At 56.7% G+C, this 13,764-nt stretch overlaps 5 protein-coding genes across 5 annotated transcripts in view; 4 read left to right on the plus strand and 1 right to left on the minus strand.

Annotated features, from left to right (window-relative positions):
• Nucleotides 1-280: 280 nt before the first annotated feature.
• CHGG_01125 (uncharacterized protein) lies at nt 281-824 on the plus strand (the record flags this gene model as incomplete). Its single annotated transcript, XM_001220345.1, has 2 exons — nt 281-610; nt 693-824. 2 exons carry the CDS (start codon nt 281-283, stop codon nt 822-824), a joined length of 462 nt encoding a protein of 153 aa, XP_001220346.1.
• A 3,695-nt stretch (nt 825-4,519) lies between these two features.
• On the plus strand, nt 4,520-6,611 carry CHGG_01126 (uncharacterized protein; the record flags this gene model as incomplete). Its single annotated transcript, XM_001220346.1, has 2 exons — nt 4,520-6,382; nt 6,504-6,611. The coding sequence occupies 2 exons, from the start codon at nt 4,520-4,522 to the stop codon at nt 6,609-6,611; spliced, it is 1,971 nt and encodes a 656-aa protein (XP_001220347.1).
• A 593-nt stretch (nt 6,612-7,204) lies between these two features.
• Nucleotides 7,205-7,763, minus strand: CHGG_01127 (60S ribosomal protein L11; the record flags this gene model as incomplete). The annotated part of the gene is made up of 2 exons (XM_001220347.1): nt 7,205-7,581; nt 7,646-7,763. 2 exons carry the CDS (start codon nt 7,761-7,763, stop codon nt 7,205-7,207), a joined length of 495 nt encoding a protein of 164 aa, XP_001220348.1.
• A 488-nt stretch (nt 7,764-8,251) lies between these two features.
• On the plus strand, nt 8,252-10,453 carry CHGG_01128 (uncharacterized protein; the record flags this gene model as incomplete). Its single annotated transcript, XM_001220348.1, has 7 exons — nt 8,252-8,281; nt 8,361-8,369; nt 8,435-8,488; nt 8,548-8,956; nt 9,389-9,694; nt 9,990-10,062; nt 10,189-10,453. 7 exons carry the CDS (start codon nt 8,252-8,254, stop codon nt 10,451-10,453), a joined length of 1,146 nt encoding a protein of 381 aa, XP_001220349.1.
• A 3,219-nt stretch (nt 10,454-13,672) lies between these two features.
• The window catches only part of CHGG_01129 (uncharacterized protein), a gene marked incomplete at both ends in the record, with an annotated part of 4,970 nt that continues 4,878 nt past the window's right edge, over nt 13,673-13,764 (plus strand). The window contains one exon of the mRNA XM_001220349.1: nt 13,673-13,755. Within this exon, the coding sequence (XP_001220350.1) occupies nt 13,673-13,755 (83 nt within the window). The remainder of the gene's footprint in view (nt 13,756-13,764) is intronic.

Consider the following 13,764-nt stretch of genomic DNA (forward strand, 5'->3'; position numbering starts at 1 on the left):
CGACTCGCGGCACACCTGGCCGATGCGGCACGCGAGCGTCATCACCGAGTCGATGAGGGTCTGGACGGCGGGGTCGTCGCACCCGAGTTGCGTGGAGTCCGTCTCGGCGGGGGCGTGGCGGTGGTCGCCACCGACGACGAGCGTTCTCAGCGGGATGAAGCGGCGAGGCAGGCACAGCTCCCATATTTGCGCGCGGATCTCTCGCGGCAGTGAAGGGCAGAGCGGGAATGTGCCCTTGGCACCGGGCATCTGGGTGTACATGTTGCTAGGTTGTACATTGATGTTGGGGGGGAGGGGGCTTGGTTGGGCTTGGTGTTCTTGGGAGGGGGGGGATGGGAAGGTGGAGGCGTTGGCGAGGGCACTGGAGGGGGTGATGGTGTTGGAGAAGGGGGGGAGGGATCGGTTGAGTGATGGGAGGGTTACGTATACGGTGGATTTGGAGGGCGGGAGGAAGAGGAGTGGTGGGCAGGGGGATACGTTGACGGGGAGTATTGCTACGTTTTTGGCGTGGCGGAAGGCGTATCTGGATGGGCTTTGGGAGACGGGGGGAGGGTTGAAGGAGGAGGAGTTGGTGGCGCTGGCTGTGTTTGGGGGGAGTGCGGTTACGAGGGTGAGCAGTGCTTCTTTTTCCTGTTGTTCATCATTTGGGTTATGGTTTGGTGTGAACGTGGTTGGTGGCTAACGCTCGACAGGAATGCTCACGCCTCGCCTTTGCAAAGAAGGGACGCAGTCTACAGGCGAGCGACCTCACCGACGAGGTGCACACAGCCTTCCTGAACCTCTTCGGTGAGGTGGACGATGACAGTAGTGGCGCGAGGCTGTGAGCGGTTGCTGGCGCTCGCAATTTACGATCCTGTGTGGTCCCGGTGGGTGCGGTCGACACCGGTGCCGGGACGGGAGATCGGCTGCGCTGTGACCTCCGCGGGCTGCCTTGACCTCATCTCGTTCGTCTCACGGTTTCTCGGCCGACTCGTGTGCTCGGGCGCACACACGGATCTCACTTTAAATGACGCACGATCGGTCTTCCGCTGGTGCGTCTGAGCACAGACAGAGAGGCAAACTCGACGCTGCGCCATCGGAAGTTTTTGGCGAGACGCACCTCGTATGGTAGCAAATAGAACATCACGAAGCATTATCTGGTGAGACAAGTTACAACTTTGGAGTCCTTGGGAGACTGCCCCTAGGCCTTCTGTAGAAACTTGGGTCATCAACCCACCGGCCAGGTTAGACAGAGGCAGCGCGAACTTGTGGCAAACGTAAAGCCGTCCGGGCATCGGGAGCAAGTACTTGCCCTCAGGCTTGGTTACACCCGTTTATTGTGAGGCAACACACAAGATCGAGATGCAAGCAACCTGCCCAAAGATCTCTCCTGCAGTTACGCTAAGATCCGGGCGCGCTTTTCTCCGGCAGAATCTGACAGGAAGTGATAACGCTACTGCCGCAAGGGATATTGTCTGCCCTACTTGGGAACCATACTCTGTGAGAGAAGCCGAGCCTCGCCTTTGCTCTCCCTTGAGCGTGCACATGTGCGGGCGGGCACGTTGCCATGTGAGCTGAACGGCGGACCCAAGATGGGTAAACGCCACCGTTGGCGCTGGATGCCTCCTGGAGCGGCCACCAAAGTGGGATAAACGGTGGTCGCGGAGCTGGGAAAGAGAATGGTCCAAGAGGGCTGGAAGTGTCTTGCTTCTCCCAGCCGAGACGGACAACGCACCCGCATAGAAACGGATGGTGGCCAAGACATGCGTCGGCCCAGGGATCCAATGGGCGCTGCCGATCCGGCACCACCCCGAAAGCCTGCTTTGGCCGTCGACACCAACGCCAGACAGACCAAAGATCCTAGTTGACACACCCCATGTACGGACGTACTGGGGCGGGGCATGATACAAAAAGTGCTCAGCCAAGATGCATAGTTACCTTGTCACAAGGCGGTCGCCCTGCGTTGTGACATTCCATCCTCGGTATCGCCAGTCGGTCTGAGTTTTGCGTTAACAACTAGCGCCATGCCGGAGCCCCGGGACCCAGCGCTCCGGCACCCTTGTGGATCTCCCGAGCCTAGCGATTGGCCGGGGTAGAAGCCGTGGGGGACATTTGCTTGGGGCAATAGGGGAGGGGGGAGGGGGCCAGGGGGGCAATTGAGACTTAAATGAAGGCGAAACTGAAAAACTGCGACTGCAAGAAAGAAACATGGCTCGTTGATGCATTGTATTTGGCCTTGAGAAGTGGCCTCGGTGCTCGGACACCTCAGCCCGAGAAGCAAGTCTTGCTGTATCGGCCGGGGAGGAAAACTGGACGCGAGAAACCCCCCCGTCTTGAAGACAAGAAGCAAGTCGCCGGGGAGATCCCCCGCTAAGGGTCAGATAATAAAAGGCCGGCCTGGCAAAGATGGCACACATTGTTTTCTGGAAATCTGAGAGTCGTGGAGACGTTGAGGGCGGTTGGAGCCGAGTGGAACGGCGTCAAGACCAACAGAAGCCACCGGCTCGGTCGGTGCAGCCATGCACGGTTGATCACAATGCTGCATGCGAAAGAAAAAATAACGTCAGTCGACAACAAGCTAGGGCTTGCCCTGCAGGAAGACCTGTCTTTTGTTGTTTTGATGAGAGCTCGGCGAGAGTGGTCGTCGAGGGTGGCAGGCGTTTGTGCGTGCATTGTTGACCTCCAAGCATGATGCAGACACCCGATTGTTTGGGCCTGTGTTGTGTTACCGCCGAGGGATACAATGAAGGCGTTATCTGAGATCTCAAAAGCCAAGCAGCGGGTCGAGTCCTTGGGCTGAGCAAGGTTTCGTTGGAAGTTCAGTTGTTGCCGAGCCAAGCATCCAAGTTGGGAAGTGGACCACTTGCTGTCAGCTGGTGGACCCCGGGCTGGATATGACTGGTCAGCTGTCAAGCAGATTTTGTGGTCTTTGCATCCCTGCTTTTGTTTCCATCCCTGCCATCCAATCCAAGTTGCAGTCCGTGCGTCAGGACTCCTGCTGTTTTCATGAAGCTCTTCCATTTTCACACCTCGCTCTTCCACTTGCAGCCGATTCCGCCTGGAAGTTGCTTTTTCTTGCCTCCACACCCAAACGATGGTCGTCAGCTGTTCGCCATCCTTCCGGTTGGACGGAGGCGAGGCCGCCCTAAATCCCAGTGGGAGACACTAGCGTCCTGGAAAAGCAAGCCTCCCTTGAGTCCCTTCCATGTTGTTTCAACCGAAATCTCCAGTATTTGACCTGTCTGGTCGACAATTCGATGCTTGGAGACCATGGGTGTGGCACAGTGATACAAGGGGGTGTTACGACAACCAGAGCACGGCCGCCATGGACGATGGCCCTGGAGGTCTGGGTGCCATGACTTGGGGTCCTTTGGACCACTTGCAGTCCGAGATCTGCCAGTCACGGATCACGGATCGTGGTTTATTTTCGATAGGAATCGTGCTGTTCTGAGTGTCATCTTAACCATATTCCTTATTCGGCCTACCGCGCTGTTTCCCTTGCCTGCTGCCCCTCGACCCTTCACCCACCCCACTCACTTCTCATCTGCAGCCGCCGGCTAGATGCTCGACGTCGAGAGCGAGCCAGTCGAAAGTGGGTGAAGCCCCCTGCCTTCCGTTTGCTGCGCAACAATCCACCAGACCCGTCCTCGGGACGTGGTGCTTGGACTTATATCCAACTCATTGGACCGTGATCATTTGCCTTCTGTCGACCCCCGGGCCACTCATCACAACAGAGCTTTCCGTTTCTTTTCTGCTTTGCCTCTGTGGGGGCAAACAGGGCCAGCTTTCGGGTATTCCTGTTGCGAGTTTTCGTCCTGGCATGGCGATACTACACCAGCAAGCCGCGATAAGCATAGAGCACTGACGTTGCTTTTGGTCCTCTGCTTCGTACATCCCCAGCCGGGCAGTCGTCCGCCGCCTCTATGGTCCGAACTAGGAGTCAGAAATTCAACTGGAACTCGCCGAGTTTGCCCAAAAACGTGGCCTGAGACCTGAACGGCCGCTAGAAAATGTGAAAAACAGGACCGGACTTCTTTCATGAAAGCCCGGTTGTTAATCGCCCACCTCGGACCCCCGTTCTCCTTTCCGGCCACAACAACAAATTCCCACGACTTCCGGTTTCTTGTCATGAGATTTGGATTCCTCTTCCTACCTGCCGTGGAATACTTGTCCAACCAACTCGCAAAACCCCGTTATTAACTCTTGCGTTACGGCGCTGTATTACACGCTGCCAAACAACTTTTCGAGTTGGCTGTTGCTACTACCGATTCGGTCGGCGCATGGTCGCTGGAGATTCGCAAATCACACAACAGCAAGCACAACCGTTTTCTTTCCACTGCCGGTCTCTACCCCTCTTGCTTGAAGAGTCACCTTTTCCTTTCTCGCCGTCCAAGTTAGAGTCACAAAAACTGGACTTGGAGTGAGAGGCTTGCTTTACACGCTCACTCCCATTCGAGTAAGTCAATGCTTCCAATTACATTGGTAATTCTGTTACTGATTATTCCCTTTTCTCGTTGCAGTTTCAGAAAAGAGAGCAACCATGGCGATGAGGTTCGAAAGGCTCGATAAACAGCTTGACCGACTGGAAAAGCTGTTTTCCAGGAAGAAGAAGACCACGGAGCCTCATGCCTCGGGCGTTCAAACAACAACTCGACCTGCGACCCCAGTGCCATCACTGGATGGTTTCGATGCGACTCTCCGGAAATTTCCGCAGACGTCCTACATTAGACCTACATCATCTCGTATGGTGGCGAGGGAAGAGGTGATCTTGTCGCCGAACGCTGGCCGGCGGGCTAGGAGCCTTCCCGAGCCACCAAGCACGCCCCGTCTTCCGCCCTCAGAATCCACCATCAGTAACGAAAACGACGGCTGCCCTCCCATTCCGGCGCGGTACTCTTCATTTCGCCCGAGTGACGATCAACGGTCGTCGTCGGTTTACCCCGACTCGAGCAATGATGGCCCCTCATTGGGTCTCCTGGAGTTTAGTTTTTCCACCTCGTCCAGCGACTTTGACTGCGATTCATCACCAAGACGGCGTTCTAGGCCTATCTCGAAGCCGTTAATTCGAACTCAATCAGTTTCTGCCTCCCCAAAGGCTCGGCTTGACCGGAAGCGGTACTCTACGGTTTCCCCAGACGAGGCCTCCCTTCCCGAGGGCCAAGTCGGCACCTCGACCCAGGAGTACAAGACTTCGGATCTAACGCCGCTGCAGCGAGAAAGCCACTGCTTAGGGATTGCTTCGCAAAAATACCTGGCGCCATCCCTGTTGCCTACCGTTTCGCCAGCCAAGGCCGGCTTGAACCAGGCAGTCAACCGCATTGGCAACACCTCACAACGACCAAAGAGCCTGTTACCCATCGCAACCGACGTCAAATATGCCAGTGAAAGCTTGCGCAAGTCCATCAGCTTATCGAACCTATCAACTACGAAGACTGCAGAGTCCGACACTGTTCTTAAGGAGCCCAGTCTCAAGGAATTCCTCGCTCTGAGTGACGATGATATCGCTGACGGTCACGCTGCCGACCGAGCCAGACCTTCAGCCACCAACCCTCCGTGTTTTGGGTTACCGCCGAATCCGTCCTCGGCTTCCACGCCCGTTCGAACCAAGCCAGCTTACCCCCTGCTCACGCTCTCACCTCCGCTGGCCAGCCGCCCCGCCGCCGCCGCAGCCTTCGAGGCTGCAAGAATTGCGACAAAGTACCAATTCGACCTTGTCTACGTCGTCAACCTATGGCCGACCCACATGAGCCGGCCCAGCCGCTCGTCGCCTCTTAGCCAATTCTGTGGCACTCCCCTCACCACGTCGCCCACCCGAACCGCCACCCCTTCCCCTCCCCAGACCCCGGTGTCCAACGCCTCCAGCTACGACAGCGGCTTCGAGTCATCGCGGACGCGCGCCGCGCCCCGCGACAGCGTCCGGAGCGCCACAACCGGGCGCCTCCTCGCCGCGTACGGCCTGCCCTCCATCATGTACCCGTTCCGCATCTCAGCCCCGGTCCACCAAAAGGTGCTGCGCACGCAGGGCTGGCTCGAGTACCGCAACGAGACCAACGCGCAGGACGAGTTCGCCCGCGGCTACAGCTGCGCCTTCTACACGGGCCACAGCGCACCCCGCGGGCGGGAGTCCAACCCCGACGCCAAGCCGAAGCAACAGCAACAGCAAAAGAAGAAACCCGCTAACCGCGGCATCATCTTTGCGGCGTTCCGCCTGCCCGGCGAGGACGGCGCCCCCGTCTGCAGCAGCCCCGAGGAGCTGGAGGAGCTCCACAAGGATTCCGAGGCGCTCGTTGACATGCTGATCGACATCCACATGGCGCAGCGCCACCGGCGTGTCCCGACCACGCCGACGCGTCGGTGTGTTGGCGGTGGCGGCGGGCGCATGATGGAGGCCGCGGCACCGTTGGTTAGTATCTAGGTTGCCGAGATGGCAGAGCAGGCTCTTTGGGCATTTTTGCGGTATGCGTACCGACGGGTGATGGCGTCACTTGTTTCTCGAGGCTTGCCACCATGGCATGGTCAGGTAGCCGGACTTGACGGCATCGCGGGATTTAGAGATCTCTTGTTTCAGCTCCGGTTTCCAGGATTCGTCGCTGGGAACGGCGGAGAGATACCCAACCCCTGTGGAGGGTTGAGTTTGATGAAGAGACGAGCACCGAAATGATGGTATCATGGATGAATTGGGCGGACTTTTGCGTTTTCTTCTTCTGGGACAGTACTTTAGATATCCATGAGCTTCAGGCTACGGAAAATGAATCTTTGATAATTCTGCCCATAATCCTTTGGTGCTTGCTTCCGGTCAGCCTCTGACAAATACCTAATACAAGATTGCCCAAGTGACCAGAACTTGCCTCCGAGGCATACAAACTGCACTGCGTTTATTGCACTGGGCTGGTGACTTTTGAAACAGTCCGTCCTCACTCCAAGAATTCTTGGTCAAGCGGATAAGGCTCACGGAATTTATGGGATTGGTAAGCCGGCATAACGCCGGTCGGTCTCTGAGGCCGAGGCTCGACTGAAATTCAGACCGAGCAGTGGACGAGACGGCTCGTCAAGGTATACGACCCTGTATTTACATGTCCCGAAAAGAACCCCGCGACCCGTTTTGCATCAACCCGCAAAGTAATCACCGCCCCAGAGATCCCGATGGTGCTGAGTCCCAAACTCCCCTGAAATGCCCAAGTTTTTGTTTTATTCACTCATCAACCTTTAACCCATAAGCCCACGTTTAGCGGACAATGGCGTCGAAGCGCTGCTTGAACCACTTGATGGTGTCGTCGCGGTTGATGCGGTGGCTGGCACCGATTCTGGCCTTGCAGCGGCGGCGGCGGGAGACGCGCTCACCAGGGCGGGTCATGCAGCAGTAGAAGTCCATGCCGTAGATACCGATACCGGGGTCGTACTTGATGCCGAGATCGATGTGCTCGCTGATGCCGAAGCCGAAGTTGCCGGTCTCGCTGAAGTTGCGCTTGCGGAGCTCGTACTCCTTAACCTTGAGGCCACGCTCGAGAATCTCCTCGGCCTTGGGGCCACGGACGGTGACGTGCACCGAGATCTTTTCGTTACGGCGAATGCCGAACGTGCGGACGGTGTACCGGGCCTTGCCTAAAAACCAACAGGTCAGCAAAAACAGAGAAATCGCAAAGAGAATTGCGAGGTAAAAACTCACTGTAAACCGGGGTTTGACCGGACAGCTGCTCCAGCACCTTGGCAGCACGGGTCAGCCTGTCACCAGACTCGCCGACAGAGATGTTCAGGACGAGCTTCTGGATGCGGAGCTCCCGCATGGGGTTCTGGGCCTTCTCAGACTGATCATACTGTTAGTTAAATCCCTTTAATATTTACGAATGCGCTCTTACCATGGCGGCGGTGTTGTCGATATTCGGTGCTGGGCGACTTGTCGATGTACAAGGAATTTCGAAAGATGAGGTCAATTTTCGCTCCTCGAATTTGGGTTGTGCGTGTGGGGAAACATTTGCCTGCCGCGGTTTCGAGGACGGAGCTTGGTGGGGGACGGCAAGCCGTGGCGGCTGGTTCGGTGGCTGGATTGTATTGACTGTGGCTGAAGCATCCAAGCTCCTTCAGCCTCGCGTTCAAATTTCCAGGTCAGCCCGTCTCCGCCACGCTCCCTTGTTACTATCAACCATCCCGCGCGCCACTTTGAACTCTCCGCCGAGACCAAGAAGAGACCGCGACTGACAAGAGCTAAGACTTCTGTCTACATAAACCAATTTTTGAAACTTGGGAAGCTACTTTGTAGCATCTCACTGCCAAGATGTCGGCGACAAACAAGCAGGGCAAGATGGTGAGTGCATCCCCCCGCCACACCGCTGTGCAGGCATCCATGTTGACATCGGAGGACTGACAAGGCGCATTGATTTTAGGCCGGTTACGTACGTACTATTTCATTGTCGCGACGATCGACGCAGCTGCGATCGAGGTACTGATATGCTCCCAGATCAACTACCGGATGCGCGTCACCTTGAACGATGGGCGCCAGATGACCGGCCAGGTGTGTATCCGGCCCTGCCTTTCCGAACATGGTGAGACTTTGCTAACCATTCTGTCTAGATGCTGGCTTTCGATAAGCACATGAACCTCGTTCTCGCCGATACGGAGGAATTCCGCCGAAGCAAGCGCAAGCAAAACAAGCCCGCCGCCCCTGGCGCCTCGTCGTCCACTACGGTCCTTGAGCAGGAGGAAAAGCGAACCCTGGGGTTGACGATTGTCCGGGGCGCTCACATCGTTTCCCTTTCCGTTGAGTCCCCGCCGCCCGCAGATCCCAGTGCGCGTTTGGGCAAGTCGACAGGTGCCGGAATCACAACGGCACTTGCTGCCGGCCCCGGTGTCGCACGGCCAGCTGGACGTGGTGCGGCTGCTCCGATCTCTCTCGCCGGTCCTGCTGCCGGTGTTGGAGGTGCTGCCCCTCCTCCTTTCCCAGGCTTCCCTGGTGCTCCCGGCTTCCCTGGGCGCGGTGGCCGTAAGTACATCCTTCACCCTCTCCTGTCGTCCAACCGCTGACCTGGTAGCAGCTGCGCCGCCTGGGTTTGGTGGTGCTTTCCCGCCCCCTGCCGGTTTCCCTGGTGCGCCCGGCTTCCCTCCGGGATTCCCTCCGGGCGGAGCCCCGCCCTCGGGTTTCAACCCTCCCCCGCGGCGATAAATGTGCTGGCTTTGGTTACATTACTGATACCCGGGTCGCACCTCGATGTAAGGCTCTTGATGGAGTGCTTTCGGAAATTTATTGCATGTCGCTATGCTATAGGCTAGCTGGCGATCTCTACCCGGATTTACGGAGAATGGTTGGTTTGGGCGGCGTTCAGGGGTTATGAAAACTGCGATTAGGGGCGGATTGCAGCCTGTGTTCAGCCGAGGGTAGAGATGCTCTTCTCGACATAACTGGAAGCGATAATAGAAGTCACCCGCTGCGCCGGTGTAATCCGCACAAGTGTCTTTGATACCATTGGTGTGAGTGTTTGCATCATGGCAAGCTGGCGGGCTTGTTTGGCTTGGGAGGTCCGTGCGGGAATCTGGACCCAAAATTATTTTCCAAACCCGGTACGCATGTCCGATCTCGAAGCCAAACTATCACCCATTGAATCCGCGAACTACGACGAGGGCAACGCCACCACAGTATTCACCGTCAAAATGGCCGCTTTCGTCAAAGCAGTAAATGCGAAAATTCGGGCACACCCCGTCCTGAACTATGTCTGCTCGACACGTGAGTTCACTGTTTCCATACGCAACCCGCCCCGAGCACACCGGCCGGTCATCGGACAACCCCCCCGATTGTACCGAACTGTCGCTTTCCGGCACCGTATTCAACCATGAAAGGCCGTTTGGCGCCTGGAGGAGATCTGATGGCCATGGCCCGTCTTTATCGGACCAATATCTCCATCATAGAATTGTGTGCCGAGGGGGCAATTGCCGCCATGAGGGCTTCTCGGGCATTGCTTCAAAGCTTTTGGCCTGCCAGCACGCAATATGAGATCTGGACTGACATGAGGTTGATATAGATTTCTGGGGCCCCGTCTCCAATTTTGGTATTCCCGTCGCCGCGGTCATGGACACCCGCAAGAGCCCCGATCTGTACGTTTGTTCCCTCCCTTCACCGCCCAAACCGATGCCTCGAGCCCAGGCGACATCCGCTTTTCACCGGCCCTGCAACCGCAAACAAGTTTCCCTCCCACCAAGCTAACGATGCTCTGTCCCTAGGATCTCCGCCCCTATGACCTTTGCGCTCTGCGTCTACTCGGCAACCTTCATGCGCTATGCGCTCGCCGTCACACCCGCGAACTACCTGCTGTTCGCCTGCCACTTTGTCAACGAGGGCGCCCAGCTCACTCAGGGGTACCGCTACCTGCAATGGACGCGGTGGGGCGGCCGCGAGCAGGCGGCGCTCACCGGCGCCATCGACGCGGGGAAGGAGAAGGTGGCCGCTGTGGAGGGGAAGGTGCAGGAGATGGTTGGCAAGAAATAAACTGGGATACATATCAAAAGTGAAAGGGAGCCGAATCTGGTTTCTGTCGCGGGACACAGGCGGCCGGGCGGCTTGGGAAACCGTCTTGTCTCTCTCGCTATTCGCACCGCCTCTCCAGCGGAGGAAACGAAATGTTTGGCGTCGGATGCGGGCCCAAAACGGCAAGTTCAAGTTCCGCCGTGTGTTACGGACGACTGTACGATCTAAGCGTGGCGTGGGGGTTGGGAATGCTTGCCTTGAGCGGTGAGGGCACTTTTTTCCCTGCTCGGGTCTGATCTGTTTACCTTTGCTGTCGGGCGGCGCGGGCGGCCGGGGCATAGAAGGCGCGGTCTCACAGCGTTCTTTCCAGCATTGTTTTTTTCCGTTTCCCGGGCTAATAAGAAAAGGATTGGCTTTTGGAAGCGAAGGCGTAGCGATCGTTGAATGCCAAGCGAACTGGCCTTCAGAATAGACATGGTTCCCGTTCAGCTGCCGTCCTCAGTTGCATGGGCTTTGAGGGCGTGCCACCAAGGGCCAGGTCAGAAGACTCAACGGCCGAAACCTCCCTGTGTGCTGCTTTGCCGTTTCTTGGTATCTCTGAGCTTTCCAACAGATCAACTCCTTGGCTGTCTCTCTCCAGAGACGTGGCCAATGATGCTTCGACAAATATCCGCCGAAATGTTATAGTGTCCGAGTGCAACGGAGTTCGGTCTCTTGGCAACTCTATTCATACTCAACTGATGATTGATTACACCGAGACAACGCCTCGAAACCGACGTGCCAAGAAGAGGACGGTGTCTGATCTGATAAGCTCGATGCTGGAGGGGCTGCTCCGGAGCCGGCGCTTGGCAGGGCCTCGCCGCCCTGCTCGTCGTGGGGGTTGAAGCAGCACACCACGACCCTAGTCAGAGTCCATTACCACAACTTTTACTCGGTTCGCCGGATGCGGTATACCTCGATGTAACGCATATTGAGACGAGGTCAGCCGCCTCCATCCATCCTCCTTCCCCTCCAGTCGGCGCAGCGTCCGACAAGTCAGCATGGTTGCAATTGGTCCCTAGCACTCAATCCGATGATCGAGGTATTGGAAAGCGATGAGGTAAACGACACAACCCAAGCTGGCTTCCCTCTTCTTGGGGAAATGGAGCATACCTGAGCGACCCCGTGACCGTTTTGTGGCCGTGTTTCAAGCACGAGACTGGGTATTGAAGTTCTCCTCCGTTGGACTTTCTCCCCCCCTCTGATTTAGTGTAGATTACGCACAGTGAGATGGTTCCGGATTTAACGGAATGTTACCAGTGCGAATCCATGTTGTTAAGGATGCTCGCCAGTCGTGCCGAGGAGGCTCCTGGCCCGTCTTGGCGGTCGGTTCCCATCTCGATGCAGACGGCAATGGGATTCTTGGCGAGAGCGAGAAGAGATGCCCCATGTTTCCAACCTCCAGATCTGTATGCATTACCCTTCCCAGACCGGCAGTAGCCTAGGACACGTTGCAGCTGTGTGATGCAGCTTTGTGATAGTGCCCAGACGTGGGACTTGCTCGCAAATGGCGGGGGTTGTCAAATCCCCGCATTTCGCACATCGTGAGCAGGAAGTGTGTGTGGTTGCCGGGGACCGTTGTGGTGCGTGCGTCAGTTTGGGACCCGAGATTTCGGATATGTTGGGTGTTCCGTGGCTATCCTCGACGGACTTATCCTCGGCTAGACGATAACGCCGGAATAGATCACTAGGAGGATGCGTCGAAAAGAGCACCTGATGCTTACTCGGGAGTCGGCTACTGCGGTATTGGCGTGTTGGACCAGAACCTCGGGCAACGGCAAAGGCCTGTTCACATCGGTTCGACCAGGGTTGAGGCTACCACCCCTCCCCAGGCGTCCGTGGGAGGGTTGGGGGTTCTGGGTTGGACCTTAGCAAAACGACTTAGATACATGTTGTCTTTGGTTGGCCGGCGGGATTGAGCCAGCAATGGGGGCCCTGCTCAGGTGGGGGAAATCATCTTGTGACCGGCGATGGCTTGTTCACCCCGCGGCCGTAGCTCTCCCAAGCTTTGAGACACGGACTGACGCAGTATACATGGCTCGAGCGTCGGACCTGGAAAGCTGAGGTGAGATATGTTTCGTGCATGTGCAAGGAGCTCCGATTTCCCGCCTCCAATTGGCGGGCGCGGACCACCTTCTTGAGGCTTGCCAAACAAGGCTGGCTGCGCCTGTGCTTAACTTGACCACCCTACTATCAAGACCGGGTATGTGGGTGTCAAAACCAAGTGTCAAGCCAGCGCGAAAAGAATCATTGGCGCCCCGCATTACCGGTTATCTTGCGCCTGCGAACGCTCGAGTAGGGGGAGCTATCAAGGTAATTCCTGTGTGAAGCTTGTATCATCAAAAAGGGTTGGCCTCGATCAAACAGACCCAGCTAGGTACCTTGCAGTACAAACCTGTTGGCTCCTAACCTGGGACAGCCATGGACCATGGGAAAGCGGCGATGACTGGCGCTGGGCCACTCTTAGCTTCCATGCCGAGATGCTTGGTGAGCTCTTGCCGGTATACTATTACAAGTTTGGTGGAAATTTCCGAGGTTCTTTTTTATTTGTCTGTCTAAGGGAAGAGGTATGGACCTCGTTAACCGGAGCTTTCAAGCCAGGGGCGGGAGGCACTGACAGCCTAAGGGTTGCGCCCATGCCATGCCCGTCTACCCCACCATTGCGTCCGACCCCGCCGTGACCGCATACCCCTGCTCACTCGGAAACCACCCCACCATTCCCACCCCCATCCGCTGCCCTCGACTCTCTTTTTTTCTTTTCTTCCCTCCTCTCCTCGTCTTCCTCGTTGCAACTGACCGCCAAAGCAAACACCAATTGAGACAGCATGGCGGCCAACAAGCCAGTCACCAACAATGACGATGTCTTCGAGGAGGGCGATGCCCCTAAGGAGGCCCAGACCGTGCATCGCATCCGCGCCAACTCGACCATCATGCAGCTGAACAAGATTTTGGGTAAGTGGGCTCCCCGAGCCTGTGTTGCTGCCCTTTGAAACAAGTGGAAGAGAATTCTCAGCCGCTCTGAGACCACTCCCACTCCCTGTCGACACGCAGATCCCTTCGCCGAACCATCACAAGTCGAAATCATGGATAATAAAGGTGTTGCGCATGACAGTTGCCAACAGAGGTGAAATCCGTAAGTGGCACCAGATCGTTCTCTCTTGTCCTGGGGTGGCGCTGACCGTGTCTACTAGCTATTCGTGTATGTTCGACCTTGATACATTGTTTCCCATGCCGTATCAACATATGATGCTCATTCGTTTTCTTCTCCACAGATCTTCAGAACCGTGAGTCAC

The sequence above is a fragment of the Chaetomium globosum genome, genomic scaffold, assembly GCF_000143365.1.
Source record: "Chaetomium globosum CBS 148.51 scaffold_1 genomic scaffold, whole genome shotgun sequence".
In the NCBI taxonomy this organism is placed as follows: Eukaryota; Fungi; Ascomycota; class Sordariomycetes; order Sordariales; family Chaetomiaceae; genus Chaetomium; species Chaetomium globosum.